This window comes from Benincasa hispida, chromosome 3 (genome assembly GCF_027475165.1).
Source record: "Benincasa hispida cultivar pf3 chromosome 3, pf3_genome.v1.1, whole genome shotgun sequence".
NCBI classification, from domain to species: Eukaryota; Viridiplantae; Streptophyta; class Magnoliopsida; order Cucurbitales; family Cucurbitaceae; genus Benincasa; species Benincasa hispida.
Genome location: NC_143480.1, coordinates 22,722,483 through 22,744,602, shown reverse-complemented (window position 1 = coordinate 22,744,602; position 22,120 = coordinate 22,722,483). Strand labels below are relative to the sequence as shown.

The window sequence follows — 22,120 nt, the reverse complement described above, 5'->3', positions numbered from 1 at the left end:
CCTTTGTTCTCCCAAGATAGCTTTGATCTTGGCTTTCCACAAGCCAAAATCGCCTTTTCCATCAAATTTTTCAACATCATACCTTGCTACTGTCATATCTGTTTCAAATTCTAACTGAAAAGCTCCAAGATTTTGCTTCTTTAGAATCTTGACTAATCTTGAAGCTTTCTTACAGGCTCTGATACCACTTGTTGGGCTTAAGAAGAGAAATATGGGCTGATAACACACACTACACTATTGATCTTTTGGGCTTAATGAATCCCAGGCCCTATTCTGAATACCGGATACCACCTTTGATAATCACACAAACACAAAACAATGCGTTAAAAGCACAATCCGTGTGATGAGAAATCTCCACCCTACACCTTGATCGCTGAAATTAGAGATAGACACTTCTGTGGTTTGTAGAACTCAAATGACTATTCTTTTCTTTTCTTTGTTGCAGAGAAAACGGAGAGAAAAGAAAGGAGAGAACCTGAGGGAGATGCTATCGGAAATCGCCTGGACGATGAGGCTGCTATCTTCTAGTCGATTGGAGGTAAAGCAAGAAGTCGTTTAGATGATAAGGGAAGAGTCGTCTAGACGATAGAAACTTTACTGAAGATCGTCTAGACGATGGGGTTCAAGTCGTCGATGGTCTACACGATAGAGGTGCCGACATAAACGATTGATGGCTAAATGCTACATGATCGATGGCTCAAAGGTAAACGATAGAACAAAAAAGATCGGAGAAGAAGATGAACACGATGATTTACGTGGTTCGGCCAAGGATAGCCTACATCCATGGAGAAGAAAATGGTCGATGCATTAACTCTAGCCATTAATTTAGTAAAACCGACTTTTAAAGAAATATACATAGAATTAATGAATGGACGATAATCAAAGATAATGGTAATGAATGATCTTAAATGACTGGTTTATGAAAATTTAAGAGTTTAAATGATTCAAATTCTAATTTTTACACAATATTGGTAAAACAAAATCTAGATGAAAGTATAAACTGATACTCTTACGAAAAATCAAAGTTTAAATTGATACAGTTATTAGTTCAAAATTTTAATTAATACAATCTCTATTGATATTTATCCTGAAAAAAGATACGAAATATACAACATAGTAGTTTTTGTAATTTTCAATTTTTATTTTTAATGTTAAGAAAAACTACTTTTTTTCATCCCCAAGTTTTGGTAGAGGTGTTCTAAAAATCAATGAACCAAAAATTCTGATAAACTCAATCATACGGTTTGGGTTTGAGTTGAGTTCAAATAAACAAAAAATTTATGGATTGAGTTGGTTCGTGGATTCACCTTAATCATTGAATCGACTCATTTTTCTACTATAGATATACACTTTACTTAATTTCATTATTTTTATTTATTCTCTAACAGCTAATAAAAATATGTTTTTAACACTTTAGAATGAAAAATGTCGTAATGCAAAGAAAAATTATTTTAAATGATAAAATTGTCGAAAATATTTACAAAATATCACAGTTTATCTACGATAAATCGTGGTAGACTACTAGATACAGATAATCATAGATAGTAGTCTATCATGATCTATCACAGATAGAAAGTGAAAATTTATTATATTTGTAAATATTTTACTTTATTTTTCTATATTTGAAAATAGCCCTAATATAAATGAAAATTGAATTGTAATCTTGATTTAATATGTGAAAACGATTAAATAATTTTTTTTTGTCGTATTAACATTTTACTACTTTTTAAAACAAAAATTTAAATGATACCCTAGTAACTCAATCAACTCGCTCTAAATATTCCATGGTCGAGTTGGGTTTGGTTCACTATTTAATAAATACTGTTTGGGTTGAATAAACTCATAACCTGAATAATTCGGTTGAGTCTAAAAAAGTGTTTCATCTCAATCCATGAATACCCCTAATTTTGGGTATAGTTTTCATTTAGTCTCGAAGTTTAAAAATGTTAGACCCAATTTGGTAATCAATTGATTTTTTTTAAAATTTTTAAAAATTAAGCCCATATTACCTATTTCACCTCAAAATTTTATGTTTTGTTATCTAATTTGTACCATATTTAAGAAAAAAAATGCCAATTTTTGAAAAATAAAAAATGATTTTGAATATATATATAATATTTTGAAATTTAGCTAAAAATTCGCTAAAAATCCAACTCATTTACTTAAAGAACTCTCAACTGTTTTATTGTGATCGAAACTTGAAAGTAGAAAATAACCAAATAACTTGTGTGAACCCAAAAAAAAGAGAGAGAGAGAGAGAGGTTACATCAATCCATGGACCATGGTTGTAATCTTTAGAGGATTTTGGTGCAGTGAAATAAAAGATTTTGTGATCTCCACTGTCCCATCACCTTGGCTTTGCAAAATTTGATTACAACCATCATCAACTCATCACATTATCATTATTGCAATGACTTCTGTTTCCATTGCACATTCATTTTTCTTTCTAATTTCTTTTACTCTCTTACCCAAATTATTTTCATTGTTTATTAATCTAAACATGATACATCGCACTGATAAATTCACAAAATTCAGTTTTCACTTATGATATAGTCCCTAAATTAGGATGAGGTTCCCTTTATTACTACTAATTTCTTTCTTATTCTCGCAAACAAGACACTTTCCGAATAACAAAAATCAATTTCATCATAATTTTTATACATTTAAGAAAACGACCGAACAGAGAAAGACCATCAATGGGGCAGGAACCAACCACCTAGGTGGACAATATGGTTCATATAATTTGAATAAGAAAACAACCCCAAGATTGGTTTATATTTTTAGAACAAGCATTGAAGCTCTATCTGCATAAACAAAAGACAGTGGAGGGGGTTTGGAAGCTTAATCTCTTTACACTCAAGAAAAAAAGTGCAATCTCTTGAGATCTACATGCTTGTGTTGTCCATCAGATTGATTACTCCATTAATTAACATTAGCAAAGTCAAATCTTCTGTTTAACCTCTTTACATTTAGAATAGACTAATTGACATGTGGACTAACATGGTGTGTGTTGATATAGTACTAATGAGATATATATTACTCTTCTGCCTAACATATTCACCTTTTAAAAGTTACTATATTACTCTTCACCATTTATAAAAAGTTTAAAGATTATCATCGAAGTAACAAATTATCAAAATATTGAATCAATTTTGAGACTTGAAATAATTTGACAGTGACTTGAAATAAAAATTGAGACTTAAACACCGTCACACCGTAATAGGTTTAATATAGAATATTAACAAATTTTTAGTTCAAAATTGTTCTGAGATATTTATAGAAGATTAATATCATAGTGCCAAACCGAACCTAACTCAATTAACATTCGAGTATACTAGAAATTATGAGGTGCATAATTTGAATACTCCTATCTTCAATTACACTAAAAAAAAATAATATTGTAAAGTTTGAATGGTTTTTTAAACAAAAAGCAAGGTCTATAGATATTATTTGGTAATTTAGCTAATGTAAAATATGCTTAGAGTCGTTTGGATTACAGATATTATTTCATAGATATAGATATTAAATATCTGGAATTTGAATGTCTAAGTTTTAAATGCCTGGATAATTAATGTCTATGTTTGAATGTGCGAGATAATTAGTGTCAAAAAGTTAAATATTTTTGTTCAATTCAATAATTTGTACATAGAAACTAAAAGTAAATAATTACTTAATTAAATTTTAGAGATCAAATTAAATTTAATATTAATCAATTTATTGTTATATTAATTAATAAAATAAAAACCAAACAAATATCTTTTAATTAAATATAGTTAAGTTAATTTTAAAAATTATTAAATTAATTAGAATATTGAGATTTAATAATAATAATTTATATTAAATAGTTAAGATAACACAAAATATTAATAATGAAGATATTAATTAAAATTATCTAAATAATATATTTATATTTAATAATTAATTAAAATTAATATTAATGAAAACTTGACATTAAATTATTAATTAAGTTATATTTTTAAGGAATATGAAACAAACTTGATATTAAATGTTTGTTTGAAATTCCATAAAAAAATATCCATGAAACATAAATAAGATATTTGTACGGAACATGTGGCAGGAGAATGGTAAATGGTAATGTAGGAAGCAGAAATTTTGGCAGCAGATAAGAGAGCCACCTCAGCATATGCACGGGTCGATATCAGCCACGTCATCCGCCGCTGGTTTAACCGTCCACGCCATCCTAATGGATGGCAACTGGCCCCCTTGTCTTATTCTCACATTTAAATTCACCTATTTAATTAAACATCCCCCAATTCCCATGTTTTATTTACTTGGTTTACCAACATTTTTTCTTCTGTGGGAGTGTTATTACTGTTTCCTATTAAATTTACCATCCCCGAATTCTCTCGTCTTTTCCTTTCGTTTTTTTCCTATTTAAAAAATGATTAAATGCACATGAGAAAATCTAATATGTGGGCACCAAACAAATTCCATACAGTGTACCTTTAATGAATGTATATATCTATATATTAATCGATAATTATTTAATATTCGTTTAATAACTATTTGGTTCTTAATTAAAAATTAAGTCTATAAAAACTATTTCCATCTTTAAATTTCTTTTTTTGTTATGTACTTTTTATAAATAGTTTAAAAAATCAAGGTAAATTTTAAAAACTATTTCCATATTTAAATTTCTTCTTTTGTTATGTACTTTTTATAAATGGTTTAAAAATTCAAGGTAAATTTTAAAAATTAAAAAAAGTCGCTTTTAAATCTTGTTTTTGTTTTTAGAATTTAGCTAAAAACTAACCATGGTACTTAAGAGATATGCAAATAATCGTAAGAAATAAAGAGAAAATAGATTAAATTTTCAAAAAATAAAAACGAAATGATTATCAAACGGAACATCAATAATTTACTATGAATTTATATAATGTTTGTATTCGAAAGAACAAGTCATTTGAGCGTGAGATCTTCTTATTTGATTAAATAAAGGAAGATTATGAAATCCAATCTTTAGAATCCATGAAAAGTTATTATTGTTCGTTTGATAATAGTTTTTAAATTAAAAATAATTTTTTTACTAATATTGTTTTATTTTTAAGAACTCCTGATAATGGCTAATGTATTTGTAGGAATATTTTATCTTAAATGATCTAAAACGTACTTTTTGTGGAGGTGTAAAATTTTAATGTTCACATTGACATGATGCGACAAGTAAAGTAGATCTAAATTATTTTTGAAGTCGTAAAAAGTTGATATGATATCCTAAACTTCACTGCATTCTTTAGCAAAAAGAAAATAATTGTAATTAGTATTGAAATGTGATACACCCCACACACACATATATATATATATAAATTAAGTTCTTTGTATGATTTTGTAACAAAATTAACTTCTAAAAATAAGATATCGATATAAAGATTCAAAAAATATATTTTTGTCTAATGATAATAATATATTTTTTTTCAATAATATGTGGAGTGGAGAATAGAAACTCATATTTCAAGATTAATAGCACACGCTATTCATGCTAAATAATGCATACTATGAAATATCAAACTTATATGTGAAATGATAGGTTAGAAGTTCATTTATTGATTTTTTTTTATTTTTTTTTTTTAAAAAAAATTGAAAGGTCAATAAGTTCCACTAGTCAAAATAGTGGATAAGGTGTATTATTTATTAGGAAGTTCTTTTTAAAGTCCAATTAAGAGGGGTTGGGTATGTGGCCTTAAAAAGTGAATGGAAGAATCCTTGAAGAGTTAATACACAATAGTACAACATGGTCCGCCCCTAACATCTAGAACATTTATAAATTGGATCTTTAAAGCATTTATAAATAGGACTCTTTGGTCCCTTAGAGTTGTCGCCCACAATAAAAGTTAAGTCTTTATTAGTTGGAATCTTTTTTGAAACTCTTTTAAACAATTTAGGTAAAGAGGGAAAATGAGTTATGTTTTTCTAGTAGGTGCCCACTTGGTATAAGTCTTTCTTGGAGGGTCGTAATTATAAAAAAGCTCTTTACGAGAAATTATTTGAGGAGACCACAAACTTTTTAATCCACATTCAAAAGTTATTAGAAGGTAGTCATATTGTAGCCAATTTTATTGAACAACTAACTTTTTCTGATCTTTTAAAGTTTTAAATCTCTCCTCAATACTTTATTGAATATAATCTTTCTATTGTGTGTGTTTTATTTCTTTGGTTTAAAGTTTATATTGTAGAATAAAGTTTTTGATGACTACATAATTTTGTAAATTAACACTAATGAGATATATATTGGAGCTGACTTCCCAAATAAAAAAGAAAACCAAAATAATTTATTTGTATGAAGAACATCCTACCTCATGCTAATATTATTAAAGGGTCTGAATTTTAAATCTTATTTATATATTGATTTTCCAATCTAAATGAAAATAAACTCTTATTTAAGTAGAGTTATCCGCAAAATTAGAGTCGAGAGGATGTATTCAACGCGTGTACAATTTATCGATGAGACATTGACATGTTGGTTGAATAAATATGTCTCGTTCGAGCTATGAAAGCTGGCTAAAGTAAAGAATAAAACATGTAAACATTTGTAATAACCCAATTTTCTAAGACACTTCATAGGGTTGTTACTACATGCATGAATAAATATTTTCATTTAAAGTAAGGAAAATGGGCTGTTTATTAAATAAGAGAATAAATTTCAACTAAAAATTCATACCGTTTGATTCGAGGCACCCCTAAAACATAAATTTTAAAATAAGGAAATTTAACCAAAAATGAAAATCGCAAACATCTAAATTCTTTCAAACAAGTTCATGAAAAGAAAACTGTAAAACATGAAGAAAAATAGGAAAAAAAAATATGTGAACCCAATGCAGAAGTGTTTTCTAAAATACTTAGTAAGAGATCCCATTACCGGGATCAGACTATGCATTCACATGCAGTGGATGCTTGTGGTTAGTGGGACATACATAATGAAGTTGTTCCTGAATGGCTAATTAAGGGGATAACCTATATTGCATTAACTCGCTTGTGTACCGTCAAACATGGGAAAAGAAATATGAATATGAACCTGTCGGTTCACGAATGTCTAGCGGCTCGAAGGCACACCGTCAAACATGGAAAGGTAACATGTACATGAACCTGTCGATTCACACATGTCTAGCGGACCGAAGACGCACCCTAAGTCCCCTGTAATAAAACATGCATTGAGACGAGACGTTATATCATCCCTACTGGTCTAATCATGCATCGCATACATAAATTTCATGAGTAATCCCACAGCTCATATCATAACATAACATACAGATTTAAACATGCTCAAACTCCTCAAAATATTCATACAACAAAAAGGTATCACAACTTTCAAATCTGGCTTCTAGACTTCATCAAGTAACTTGATAAATCTAAATTAGGGTGCGTGGCACGAAGGTACTGGTAATAATGTTACTTACCTCAAGGCTTAGATTCAAATAACAGACAAAATAATCCTCTTCTTGACTTTGGAATCTTGGTTCAAGGTCCCTAATATAAAACATAACATTCAATTTCAACTTTTGTGGCAAAAAAAAAAAAAAAAAAACAAAACAAAACAAAAATCATTCCAATAATCCCCAAATAATTTACCCAAATCTTACCAACAACACCCTTAACCAAGTTGGACAACCTGGTAAAAGAACACCTTAAAATCTCAACTCCCACCTCCAAGATGAGCAAAAACGCTTCAATTTGTTGGGCCATAACTTTAAACACCTTGAAATTTCAATCTAACCTCCAAAACACTATGGGTAGCATCAAAACTCATGGACATCTAAATTGTTGGGTTTTACGTCCTAAAAACTCGTAGTTTGTAAAATAATAAACATTTTCTATTATCAATATACTTGTTATTGATCTTATAAATTGTATGAAAGTCTAAATCCAATAAACTAAGACGCATGACTATTGTATGAGTACTCGAACTTTATGTGGAGACATAAGAGTGAATCGGGTTCAAGTAAATAGTCAAAATGATCTATGATACATGAATGAGGTTGGGTACCTTATTCTGGTAACACCATTAGATGCGGCCTACTCTGTAGTTGTTACAAAGAGTTGTAAAGTGTTACATACGATGTGATCCTAATTCGTACATGTTATGACGTGAGGAGTGGGGGCGTCCTATGTAATGAGTTTACATAAGATCGGGACCAAGAAATAAGTCACTCTTACTTTATAACGCTGTTTAATGTTTAAGACTGACTGTTTCATCTAGATGACCTAGGTAACTCGATCTTAATCCTGAGCTAACTATGAACTCCTATTTATTTGGGATTGTCCTTAGATTTGCATAGTTGAGGGTTGGCTCAACAGTATCGGCTTAATAAGACTCCCATTTAAGGGGTAAGACCAGATAGATAGCTGGGAACATAGAGTGCAAGACGGAGTTCGCACCTACCTTTCACTGGGCTAAGAAAGTTTGGTTTAGTGATTGGGTCACAAACTAGTTGTTCATTAGAGAATCAGTAGGGACTTGAGGAATAAGACATAATCTCGGGGGTAAAACAGATATTTGACCCAGCCGTTATTACGAACAACTTGTGAATGGTCGACTAGCTGATTATGGTTAAATCATATAGACATAATATATCTACAGTGAGGGGGAGTGCAACTATGAGCTTTAGTGAAGTAACCTATTAGTTAACGAATGAGGATTAATTTGGTCTAATGAGTTTAACCAATTAATCTCGGATCGTTGGAGCCTGTGATCTGTAGGTCCGCGAGATCCCCCTATTAGCTCGTAACGGACTAACTCTAGAATAGCGTAATAAATTAATTTGAAACGTTCAAATTAGAATTTAGGGAATTAGTAATTATATGAGATATAATTACATGTTTAATTTGAGAATTAAACGGAATAGGAGAATTTATATATTTAAATATATAAAGATGGATATGTGTTAAAATTAATTTAATATTTGATATTAAATTAATTAAGTTTTATTTAATAATTAATTTATGAAATTAATGAATTTTTCTTTTTTAAAATCAAAATTTAATTTTATGATAAAAAAGAAAAAGAAAAAGAAAACAAACAAACAAAACACTAAAATGAAAAAAGAGTTTTTCCATTATCCATCTTTGAAGTTGCTCACACATGAAACATTCAATCTTGCCTTGTCTTCTTTAAGCATGAGCTGCAACTCATGCAAGTCTTTCCTATGCATGTTGATCTGCAATATAACGAAGGGATTGGAGTGAAAATCATGCATGCAATCTATAGAGATTTTTAGATAAAATCTAGTTTGAAAAAAGAGTTCTTCAATTAGTTTTCTGCAATGAATATATCTCATTCATCCCTTGATTCAAGCTTGTTTTGAGTCCCACAAATCAATCTAGAGCACCAAGAGAATAGTGGAGAAGATCTTGAGGTGGTCTACAACAAGATTTGGAGAAGATAGCAGCGGATGAAGGAGCTTTGAAGAGGTTCTACAAGAGGTATGTTTAGAAACTCACAAACATGTTTTATATTTTTGCCAAAATTAATGAATTTGAGTGCTTAAATGGTCCTTGTGCTTCCACGGTTGGTGATACAAACCTACACAAAACTAACTAAGATTTCAAGAGAAAATCATGAAATCTTAAAGAAAGGAGGCCTTACTCAACAAATCCAACAATCCGGTAAGCAAAGGGGCTGACGGCGGCTAGACGGTGAGGGCGCCAGATCTAGCACGACAAAATGGTTGGGATGCTCGGCCTGCGTGCGGACGAACCGGAGCAGACTGAAGTGACGAGGTACCTCGCGTGAGGAAATGAATCCAAACTGGTATCACACGCGTTCAACTTGAAACTGGTGTGAGGAGATATCGACGTGGTTGGGCGGTCGATGGCGACGACAGCATGCTCCGGCAACTGGTGAAGAGGTTGAGCAAACGGCGTGGCTGAGGTTCTTCATGCGAGAAGAATATTTGGCTTATTTTTCCTTTTTTTTTTCTCTATGCTCGCACGCTTAATGAGGCTTAAAAGAAAAACTTAAATATTTTTTTTTCTTTTCTGAAACCCTAGGCACTTGATCATATATATATATATATATTAAAAGGATTTTTTTTTTCTTTTTTAATAAAGTCCAATTCCAAAATCCCAAATCCTTTTTGGATTTCAATTCCAATTTCAATTTAAACCCTTTCATAATTCCAAATTCTTCTCCTCTACCTTTTTAATTAACACATCCATTGAAAGGATGAGAACTCTAAGGCATAGCGAAAGCCAAAGCACAAAACTATTTCATTTTTCTTTTTAATTTGACATTTAAAATCAAAATGATTTTGCATTGGAATAAAAGATAATAATGATTAATCATGCTATTTCCAAAATGACTAATTATACAAGGAAAGATATCCTACCTTGCAAACCTTTCGATAATGTAGAGTTTTTCTATTGAATTGGGATTGGACACTACCACTTCGAAAACCTTCCAATTCTTGCAGGGAATTGAGGCTATGGAGAATTGTGGGATTCTCTCTTTTGAGATTTGGGAATATCACAAAACCATTTTTTCTTTTTGAAAGTCTTGTCCTCCCTCCAAAAGCAAAATCTTTTTGTTAGAGAGAGTGATGGTGAGAGAGGGAGAGAAAAACATGGGATTAATCCCACATTTTCTTGTAACTTTCCTAAAATGGGGAGTTAATTGGTTTAATTTAAATAAAATAAAATAAAATATATTAACTAAATGATCATTTAAATCATATTTAAATGATTTATTCTCACATAACCTATAGTTTTAAATTGCATCTAATATACATTAATTTTAACCTATAGTTTTGATTTAATCAATTTAATTAAATTCAAAATAAAATAAAATAATTAATTAATCATCTAATTAAGTATCATGTATTTAATTTAATTTCCCATTTAGATCATATTAAAAAAATCATTTCTCTCATTTAACCTATAGTTTTAATACACATCCAAAGTACATTATTTTTACCCTATAGTTTTCAATATGAATCTTATACATATTAAATTAATATTTGAACTACTTTCAAATATTTTTTTCTCTCATTTATTAATTTTGAATCATATCCAAAATTAATAATAAAGTCTAAAATTAAAATTTATATTAAAATATATCAACATGCATTAAAAAATTTCCAATTCTAAATTTGAACATTTCAAATTCAATTTAATAACAAATTACTTCAATACCCTTTACACGCTAGGAAGGTAACCTAATGGACCTGCAGATCAGAAGCTCTAACGATGTGAGATTAATTGGCTAAACTCATTAACCAAATTAATTGGCTAAACTCATTAACCAAATTAATCAATATTCGCTAATTGTGGGTGCACTCTACTAAAGATCCACAATTGTGCTCTTCTCACTACATATATGTTTCTGTGTCCATGGATATAGACCAATAACAGCAAGTTAGTCCTTCACTAGTGTTCGTAACACTACCTGGGTCAAATTACCTTTTTACCCCTAGGTTACCTTTACATCTTTAAATATCAGTGCTTCTCTAATGAACAACCTGTTTATGGTCCAACCATTAAATAGAAACCCTTTCGGGCTAGTGAGAGGGTAAAACCCTTTGTTCAAGTCCCAGAGACACCACTTAAGGCAATACTCGCCTACTAACTCTGAAATTGGGAAGGAGTGAAATCCATCTTGTATGACTATGTTCCCAGCTACCCACTCGGTATTATCTCCAAAAATGATAGGCATATTGAGTCAACAAACTGGCCACTCTCACCCATACAAATCAAACAATTCTTCATGAATAGAAGTTCATCATATACTCAGGAGTAAGACTAAGTTGGCTAGGTCATACTATTGAAATAGAAACCTAACTAGTCGACGGAGTTACATCTAGTGGTTACTATTTCACGATCCGATCTTGTGTAAACTCATTGCACGGGATACCCCCACTCGAGTGTCTCTTACATAAACGCTTTGGATCACTGCATTTGTATCAAATACAAAGTGGATCGTATCCATAGTGTTACCAGGATAAGGTACCCAACCTTATCCCTATATTATAGACCCTTTAGGCGGTATCTTGAACAAGGTAAGGATAACCCTACTGAGCATCTATAATCTTTCGTCTTAAGGATGGTTGCACCCTCAACTATGCCAAATGTGCAGTTACTTCCCCCACAGCTACTGCAACCTCAGCCCACTCAAGATCCTTGCACAGATGAGTTTGTTTGGTAATTAAGGCTGCTGAAAAGGCTGTCTTCCTACTTAGAGCATTTGCCACCACATTCGCCTTAACTGGATGATACAAAATTTCACAATCATAATTCTTCACTAACTCTAGCCATATGTGTTGTCTCATGTTTAACTCCTTCTAAGTGAAGAAGTATTTTAAGCTCTTATGATTTGTGAAAATTTGTATCTTTTTCTCCACATAAGCAATGTCTCAAGATCTTTAGGGCAAAAACTACCGTTGCCAACTCCAAGTCATATGTAGGATAGTTCTGTTCGTGATTCTTCAACTATTGAGAGACATATGCAACTACTTTACCTTGCTGCATTAGCACGCACCTCAATCCTTTCTTGGAGGCATCACTGTAAATAACAAAACTACTCGATCCATCTGGTACTGTCAGAACTGGGGAAGAAACTAACTTTTATTTGAGATCTTGAAAACTATCTTCACAAGCCTTATTCCAAAAAAAAGGAAGCTCATTTTTTGGTCAACTGAGTCAAGAAGTGGCTATGCGAGAAAAATCCTCCACAAAATGACGATAATAGCCTACCAACCCCAGGAAACTGCGCACTTCATTGACTGAGGTCGGGTGAGGCCAACTCGTAATTGCCTCAATCTTTGCAGGGTCAACAAATACCCTTTCCTTCGACACCACATGTCCCAAAAAGGACACTTGCAACCAAAACTCACATTTAGAAAACTTGGCATATAACTTATTTGACCTCACAATCTCAAAAAAAATTCGTAGATGCTCCTCATGCTCTGCATTTTGCTTGGAGTAAATCAAGATATCGTCGATAAAAACTATAAAAAAGGTGTGAAGAAATTCCCTGAACACCCTATTCATTAAGTCCACGAATACTGCAGAAGCATTGGTCTAGCCAAACAACATTACAACAAACTCGTAATGTCCATATCTAGATCTGAAAGCAATATTTGGAACGTCACCATCCTTAATCCTCAACTGATGGTATCCTGAATGAAGAACAATCTTAGAGAAAATCGTAGCCTCTTGTAACTAATCGAACAAGTCATCAATCATGGGAAAAGGATACTTGTTCTTGATGGTTACTTTTTTCAACTCCCTATAGCCAATGCACAGGCGTAGTGACCCATCCTTCTTCTTCCCAAATAACACTGGTGCACCCTAGAGGGACACACTTGGTCGTATGAAATCCTTATCAAGCAATTCTTGCAATTGAGTCTTGAGCTTCTTCAGCTTTGCTTAAGCCACTCTATATAGAGCCTTCAAGATAGGAGTTGTGCCTGGCTCCAACTGATTATAAATCTATTTTTCGATACGATGGCAACCCTGGAAGATCCTCTGAAAAAACATCTGGATAATCTCTCACCACTAACTCTAAAGTCAAGGAGATCTCACCTTCTCTGGTGTCAACCACACTGGCCAAGATACTTCAAGTACCTTGGTTGAGTAATTTGCTAGCTTTCATAGCTAAAATTATTTTTGGCAAAACCACGGTCTCGACCCCTTTAAACTTAAAGCTAGATCTTGTAGAAGGGTTAAAAATCACCTCCTTACGGGAACGGTCTATATTAGCATGGTTAGCAGTCAACTAGTCCATACCTAATATCACATCAAAATCACGCATGTCCAAGACTATTAAAGTCACATCTAGCGTACAATTCCCTAATTTAATTTGACATGCTTTTATCTCTTCTTTCGCTAACATAATTTCTCCAAACGGAGTAGATACCGATAATACATAACGCAAAGGTTCTAACTCTAACATGGCATGCATAACAAATATTGACGATATAAATGAATGAGATGATCCAAAATCAAACAGCATCAATGCATGATGTCCCAAGATTGGGAGCGTACCTATCATAATAATGTCTAACTTCTCAGTCTCCTGTCGGGTGGTTGAGTAAACACGACCTTGTTGTTGTTTGTGTCTGCTCGAATCCTTTTGTCCATGACCTATAGACTGACTTTCATAGACTGGTATGTTTCTATTAAGGAATTTATCAATCGTGTGCCCTTCCTGCTTGCAATGAAAACAGACCCCAAAGCCAGCCAAACATCGTCCCTAGTGACGTCTTCTTCAAGAGTTACACACTAGCTGAATTTTTTCTACCATTCCCGACTCGATGACCTACTGCTTAAAGTGCCGAAACGACCTGTCTGAGTGCTGACTCTTCTGATAGGAATGAGGCTCGAAAGCCTTATAATCTGCTTTCCTCTTCTGTCCTGAGGAAGGTCCTACACCAAATTCCCTTGAGTGATCGTTCACCGATTGAGAGTCCATCTCAAGCGGCAAGTGAATTGCTTCAGCGTGGGTGGTGGTTTGAAGGCTCGCACAATACCTCATATACCATCCTTTAAACCTCGAACAAACCTCTCTACTCTTACATAACCTCCATAGCAATAATTCCGGAGCGAAACGAGACAATGTGTTAAACTCCTGGTCATACTCCTCTACAGACATGTGCCTCTGTCTCATATCCAAGAACTCCTTCTACTTATTATACCTCAAGTTGGCAGAGAAGTGCTTTGCATAGAAGTGCTCTTTGACTTGCTCCCATGTCACGAGTTCACCTTTCGCACCTAACATCCTTTCCATTGACTGTCACCAAATTTGTGCTTTATCAGTGAGCATGAAGATGACATACTTCACGTTCTGATCTTATAGGCATTTCATATAACGAAAAATTGTTTCAATAGTCGATAATCATAAATCTTCATTAGTAGGGTTTTTCAGTGATCTGTTGAAGGTGTATGAGTTGTACTTCATGAAATCCCGCAAATGTTTGGCCTCCACTGAAAGGTCTAACATGCTCTAGTTCTTGTTGGGAATATCCTAGAGCTCGCAGTTCGTGTTAAACATTCTATTTTATCAATAATAATGACTTGTTGATTTTGCATCTTATTATGAAAATCCAATAAACGCATCCTTGGATATAGTTTGAATGCTTTAACTTTATGTAGTGACATAAATAAGATCAAATTGACCGTACATAGCCTAAATGGTCTAATAAGTATATGGATGAAATTAGGTATCTCATCCTTGTAACAGTATTGGATGCGGCCCACTCTGTAGTTGTTACAAGAAGTTGTAAGGTACTACAAATGATGTGATCCACAAATCGTTCATGTTGAGACATGAGAGTGGGGGAATCCTATGCAATGAGTTTGCATATAGACTGGACCACAAAAATAGTCACTTTTCTTTATAACAACTGTTTATTGTTAAAACTGATTATTTCATTTATTATATAACCTAGATTAACTCAATTTTAATCCTGAGTTAGCTATAAACTCTTGTTTGTTCGGGATTATCCTTTAATCTGCAAACGGTGAGAGTAGTCTAATAGCACTACTCAATAAGCTCACCATTTTGAGGATAAGACCGGATGAATAGCTAGGGACATAGCCTTGAAAGATGGAATTCACTCATGCCCTATTTAGGGTTAGCAGATAGGTTGTTCTCTTAAGTATTGACTCCAGGTCTTGAACAAATGGGACCTCGCCTTCTCATGATAGAGAAAGGATTTGATTCATAGAGATTATGAATCTGAATTGTTCATTAGAGGATTAGTATGAACTTAAGGAACAAGATGTAGTCACAGGGGTAAAACGATATTTTTGACCTAGCTGTGATTACGAACAACCTGTGAAGGATCGACTTACTGATTATGGTTATTAAGTGAACATAATATATCTACAGTGAGGGGAGTTCAACTATGGGCTATAATGGAGTGTCCTATTAGTTAACGAATGAGGGTTAGATCGGGCTAATGAGTTTATCCAATTAATCTCGAATCGTTGGAGCCCATGATCTGTAGATTCGCAAGGTCCCCCTACTTGCTCGTAAATGGATAAGCTTTAGGGTAGCTTTAGAAATTAATTTGAAACGTTCAAATTAAACGGAACAAGAGAAATTATATTTAAATATGATTTAAATATATGAAGATGATTATTGTGCAAAAATTAATTTAATATTTGATATTAAATTAATTAATATTTTAAATTAATTTATGAAATTAATTAAAGAAAATCATTTTTGTATTAAAATGGTTTTTAAATCATTTATTTTGTTTTAAAAGAAAATGGAAAATGGTTTTGCATGGTTGCACAAAATGGGGATTCAATTTTCTCCATTACCTTCATCTTCATGCTCACACAAAGGTCATTATCCTCTCTACTTTGATTCTCCAAGCATGAGCTACAAGTCATGCACTCCATCTCTTTGCATGTTCATCTACTATATATAAAGAAGATTGGAGTCGTCGGAGAAAAGTTAATACAGAATTTTGAAAGAAAATTTTCTGTGAAGAAAAAAACTGTCTTCTTCAATCGGCTGCTATGAGATCTTCTTGCTTCTTCACATCTTCAAGTTGTTTTTGAGTCCCACAACTCTTCCTAAAGTTCTAAGAACATAGTAGGGAAGGCTTTGAGGTGGTTCACAGTGATATCAAGTGAAGACAGCTGCTATACACACGTTTTCTTAGAGAGTTCATCAAAGGTATGTTCTGAAAACCCACTTTTTAAGAAGAGCATGGTTTAGTTTTTGTCAAAGTTAGTGAATTAGAATGCTTATGGATTCTTGATACTTCCGCTGCATGTTATTTAACTCTTTCAGTTCTAAGTCAAGTTATGGGTCTAAACTTACCACATCTGAACCTGCAGCGTTGGTAATTGCTGGGATTGAGCAAATTGAGCCATTCGCTCGTCTAGCATGCTCTTCACCTTACTCAGCACAGTTGATGTGTCTACTTCCTCTATAGCTATTGCCAAACTAGTGAACTCTGTTGGACGACTGGGAGTGTCGGTGTCTGCAGGGGCATAGCCTTGTTTTGGGCTTGACTTTGTGCCTAGGTTCTCTGCCACCCTGAGGGGTCTCTAGGCAATAAGGGATCCTCTGGTATTAGAGGGTCCTGAACTTGTAAATCTTGAATTTTTGGATCCCCATCATGTGCATCTTGACCTTGATCTGGATCTTGATCCCGAACCGTCGAATTCTGTCCTTTGAGATCTCGTCCCCTTCTGGTAATCCTATGACTGCCTTTTCCCCTAACACATACCATTTCCTGGCAACCGTTCTCAACCAAACTTTAGCAACTTTCTTTTACTAGTAAAATATGTCAATCACAATCATAATACATAAAACTGCATAAAATCTTGGAATCTTTTCTTAAGGGATATACCTGGCGACGATGAAGAATCCGTAGATGATCAAAAGGGGACAATCTGGATTTACCTAGTAAGTTAGTCTACAAAACCAGGAACATGGACTCTGATACCAATTGTAACAACCCGACTTTCTAAGACACCTCATAGGGCAATAACTACATGCATGCATAAATATTTTCATTTAAAGTAAGGAAAATGGACCGTTTTATTAAATAAGGGAATAAATTTCAACTAAAAATTCATACCGTTTGATTCGGGGTACCCCTAAAACATAAATTTTAAAAAAGGAAAATTAACCTAAAATGAAAATCCCTAACACATAAATTCTTTCAAACAAGTTCGTGAAAAGAAAATTGTAAAACATGAAGAAAAAAAAACATATGAACCCAATGTAGAAGTGTTTTCTAATCCCTTTGGCACTATCACGGATTCATTTCATTAGTCACCCGAGTATCCTTGCCCTTACCTGAAAAACATGTAAACGTAAAGGATGAGTATAAAATACTCAATAAGAGATCTCATTACCAGGATCAGGCTATACATTCACAAGCAATGAATACCTGGGGTTAGTGGGACATACATAATGAAGCTATTCCTAAATGGCTAATTAAGGGGATAACCTATCTCACATTAACTTGCATGTCTAGTGGTCTGATTGCACATCGTCAAACATGGGAAAAGAACATGAACGTGAACCTGTCGATTCACGCATGTCTAACGACCTGAAGGTGCACCGTCAAACATTAAACTTGACCCATCGGTCCCCTGCAATAAACATGCATCGAGACGAGATGGTATATCACTCCTACTGGTTTAATCATGCATCACATACATAAAGTCCATGAGTAATCCCACAACTCATATCATAACATAACATATAGATTCAAGCATGCTCAAACTCCTCAAAATATTCATACAACAAAAAGGTATCATAACTTCCAAATCTGGCTTCTAGATTCCATTAAGTAACTTGATAAATCTAAATTAAGATGCCTGGCACGAAGGAATTGGTAATAGTGTCACTTACGTCAAGGCTTAGGCTCAACAGACAAAATAATCCCCTTCTTGGCTTAGGAGTCTTAGTTCAAGGTCTCTAACGCAAATCACAATGTTCAATTTCAACTTTTGGGGCAAATAACAAACAAAACTCATTCCAACCATCCCCAAATAACTTACCTAAATCTTACCAACAACACCCTTAACCGTGTTGGACAGTCTGCTAAGAAAATGCCTTAAAATCTCAACTCCCACCTCCAAGAATGCGCCCAAACGCTTCAATTTGTTGGGCCGCAACCTTAAACACCTTGAAATTTCTATCTAACCTCCGAAACAATATGGGTAACATCAAAACTCGTGCCAAAACTTGATAGACATCCAAAACTAACCAAGATTTCAAAAGAAAATCATGAAATCTTGAAGAAAAGAGGCCTTACTCAACAAATCCAACAATCTGGCGAGCAAAGGGGCTAACGACGCATGGCCCGGTGGTGGCTAGACGGTGAGGATGCCGGATCTAGCGCGGTAATGGCTGAGATGCTCGGCCTGCGGACTGGAGCGACGAGGTACCTTGCGTGAGGAGATGAATCCGAATTGGTACCGCGCGCATTCGGCTTGAAACTGGCGTGAGGAGATGTCCGCGTGGCTGGGGGATCGATGGCGACCGCAACGTGCTCTGGCGGTTGGCGAAGAAGTCGAGCAGACGACACGACTGAGGTTCTTCATGCGAGAAGAAGATTTCTTTTTCTTTTTTTTTCTTTTTTTTTCTTTTTTTTTTTTTTTTAATTTTAATTTTATGTTCGCACTCTTAACGAAGCTTAAATCTCAAACCCTAGACACTTAATTTTATATAAATATATTTTTAAAAAAACTTTTTCCCTTTTCCTTAATAAAATCCCATTCCAAAGTTCCAAATCCTTCTTGGATTCCAATTCCAATTTAAACCCTTTCATAATTCCAAACTCTTCTCCTCTACCTTCTTAATTAACACATCCATGTTAATTAAAACCAAATAAATCAATGGTCTCTAAAATCAAATGGAAGTAAAATCTAATTTTTTGAAGATAATTAATTCAATCTCTTGAGTCTTTAAGTTCAAATTAATCAATGAGGCTTTAGAATTATCTCAATTAAATCCGAAATTACTTAAATTAAAGAAAACTGAAATTTAATAATTCGAGATAATTATCCTAAATTTTCTGGAAACTCGAGATGTCACAACACTAATTGAGTCTAATTTGTACTGAATGAAAATTGTATTTTTTTAAGGTGCTAGGATTTGGCCATATATTTATTTTTTGAATTCACTAAATATGGGGTAATAGGTTCAAATATTTATTTGTTTAGCAAATAATATTTATCTTAACTAATCGAACTGTGAAAGTTGATTTAACACTACCATTAAAATAAGATGACAAGTTATTTGCACTTGAAATTGAAATTATAGTATCTAACTAGTTGGTTGGTTTCATCCAGAAAGGACGAAATTAACTGCACTTTTGAAAGAAATCAACAAATTCAAAAAAAATATTAGGGTTTACTTTAAATTATATTTTCCCCACTCCACTTCAAAACAGACTTTTACAAGCATTCTTATAGGGAAAAAATGGTATAAAAAATATATTAATTTAAGAGCTACATCTTTATACCCCATTTGGTATTGACCTAATTTGTAGATTACTTTTTTTTATAAAAAAAAAAAAAAAAAAAAAAAAGGAAATTTGCATATTATTTACACAATTAAAAATTTAATGTACGTATGAGATGCATAATCAAAAGTTGAGACTTTTAATTTTTTTAAAAAAAATTGAAAGTTTTATTAAAATTAGTTATAGCTAATTTTAAGAAGTATTTGCACAAACATCACTAAACAGTTTATAATATTATATAACTAAAAAATTAAAATAATTCCAACATATCTACCCCTAAAAACGGAGTCCAACCGTAGAGGCCATAATATATGGAGGTTCGTTTTCCCTCGAAAGAGCACATACACAAATATTAAATATTTAAGAGAAGAAAATAATAATAATAATAAGATATTTTAGAGATTGTCCATACAGGCATGAGAGGAACAAACGCATTAACAAAAGAAGCAAAGCAATATCCACAAAATAAAATTTAAAAAAATAAAAAGGGGCAATCCAACGGTGGAGGAGCGGCCATCCGCGGAGACACGGAGCCGCTAGCACCCAAGTCTTTGGAATCTCATCCCAAAAGAAAGCAAGAAAAGTGTTTTTCATTATAACCACGCGCTCTGGCGTCGCGTCTCACGTTCTAACTAACCCAACCTTAACCACAGTTAATTCCCCCCCTTCCCTTCTTATATATTCCCCCCTCTTTCCCTCTTTCCCCGATTGCTCTCACCTTCCTTCTTCTCTTCCGGTTTCCTTCTTTTTCCATGCCATACCCCATTTCCATTCCACAACCATGAGTTGCAACGGTTGCCGTGTTCTTCGAAAGGGCTGTAGCGAATCCTGTATTCTTCGCCCTTGTTTGCAGTGGATCGACACCGCCGAAGCTCAAGGTCACGCTACTGTCTTCGTTGCTAAGTTCTTTGGCCGCGCCGGACTTATGTCCTTCATCTCCGCCGTCCCTGAATCTCAGCGACCTTGTATGTTCTCTTTTCTTCTTCCCCGTTTTCTCATTTTTCTCATTTTTCTCATTTTTCGACTTTCATGGCTTTATTTAATTCTTCCTTCTCTTGTATTCAGCTTTGTTTCAGTCTTTGTTGTTCGAAGCCTGCGGACGCACCGTCAATCCCGTCAACGGCGCTGTTGGCCTTCTCTGGACTGGAAACTGGCACGTTTGTCAGGCCGCCGTCGACACCGTCTTACGAGGCGGCACGTTACGGCCGATCAACGATTTCCTTGCTGGTGGTTCCCCTAATCTGGCCTCCGACGACACTTCCGAGGCTGAAGTAGGCTGTACCGACATGTGGAAGATTCGAGATTCTTATCCTAATTCTCGATTCTCCAACTCCCGATCCAGGCTCTCACCGAAACGCAAGCGATCCGAGGAATCATCCACCAAGCACCAACTAAACGACCTAGATCTCCGCTTGACGCCTACTTTTCCAGCCAAATCAATCCTACGCGCCGCTACTCCGTCCATGAATTCCGAGGAATCCGAGACCACAACGTGCTTGGAAAGCGGCTTTGGTGATCATCATCAACATCACTATTATCCCGAAGAAGCTTCCGCTCAGCGAAAGCTTCTGAATTTGTTCGTCTAAGAACAGATTTTTCCAACACACGCTTGGCTTGTTACTGTGAATCAGAGGTTCACAGCTGTAAAGCCAAACCTTAATTAGGCGAATTTTTTTAGAAATTTTGTGGGTTTAATGTAAGGAAGAAACCCGGAAGTGAAGTGACCGGGAATAGATTCTGGCGAGTTTTGTTGATTGTAATTGTAATATGGATTCCACCGGTACAGGATTTCACTCCTGCGTCCAGGGTAAAGAGAGGAGCCAAAGGAGTGAGAAATGAGCGTCTGTCGGTGGTCCTTTTTGTTGCTTATTTTCCCATTTTGTAATTTAGCTGTGGTGACTGCGTGACTCAATAAAATTCAAATAATAATAAATAAAAAAAAAATATATAATCCATTTTGGCATTTCAAGATTTTTGTTTGTTAATCCGCTCTCCCTCGAAACCCCAACAAATCTTCATGTACGTAACAATATATATACACTTCGGTCGATAACATCGAAATTTCCGCATGCGGGTCAATACTTGCGGCCGGCACCCCCAACTCAACGACATGCCGTACCGCATCTCATCACACATTTAGATTAAAGAACTCAAGGACGCCTCAACATTCA

General features: G+C 34.1%; 1 protein-coding gene across 1 annotated transcript; it reads left to right on the top strand.

The window, feature by feature from the left end:
- The first annotated feature begins 20,607 nt into the window (after positions 1–20,607).
- Positions 20,608–21,918, top strand: LOC120072665 (LOB domain-containing protein 37-like). The gene is made up of 2 exons (XM_039025102.2): positions 20,608–20,914; positions 21,015–21,918. Exons 1-2 carry the CDS (start codon positions 20,731–20,733, stop codon positions 21,533–21,535), a joined length of 705 nt encoding a protein of 234 aa, XP_038881030.1. The 5' UTR covers positions 20,608–20,730; the 3' UTR covers positions 21,536–21,918.
- The last annotated feature ends 202 nt before the right edge of the window (positions 21,919–22,120 follow it).

Coding starts and splice junctions, on each gene's coding strand:
- LOC120072665 (XM_039025102.2), top strand. CDS start 20,731: ATGAGTTGCAACGGTTGCCGTGTTCTTCGAAAGGGCTGTAGCGAATCC. Junction 20,915..21,014: donor CCCTGAATCTCAGCGACCTT/GTATGTTCTCTT, acceptor TCTTGTATTCAG/CTTTGTTTCAGTCTTTGTTG.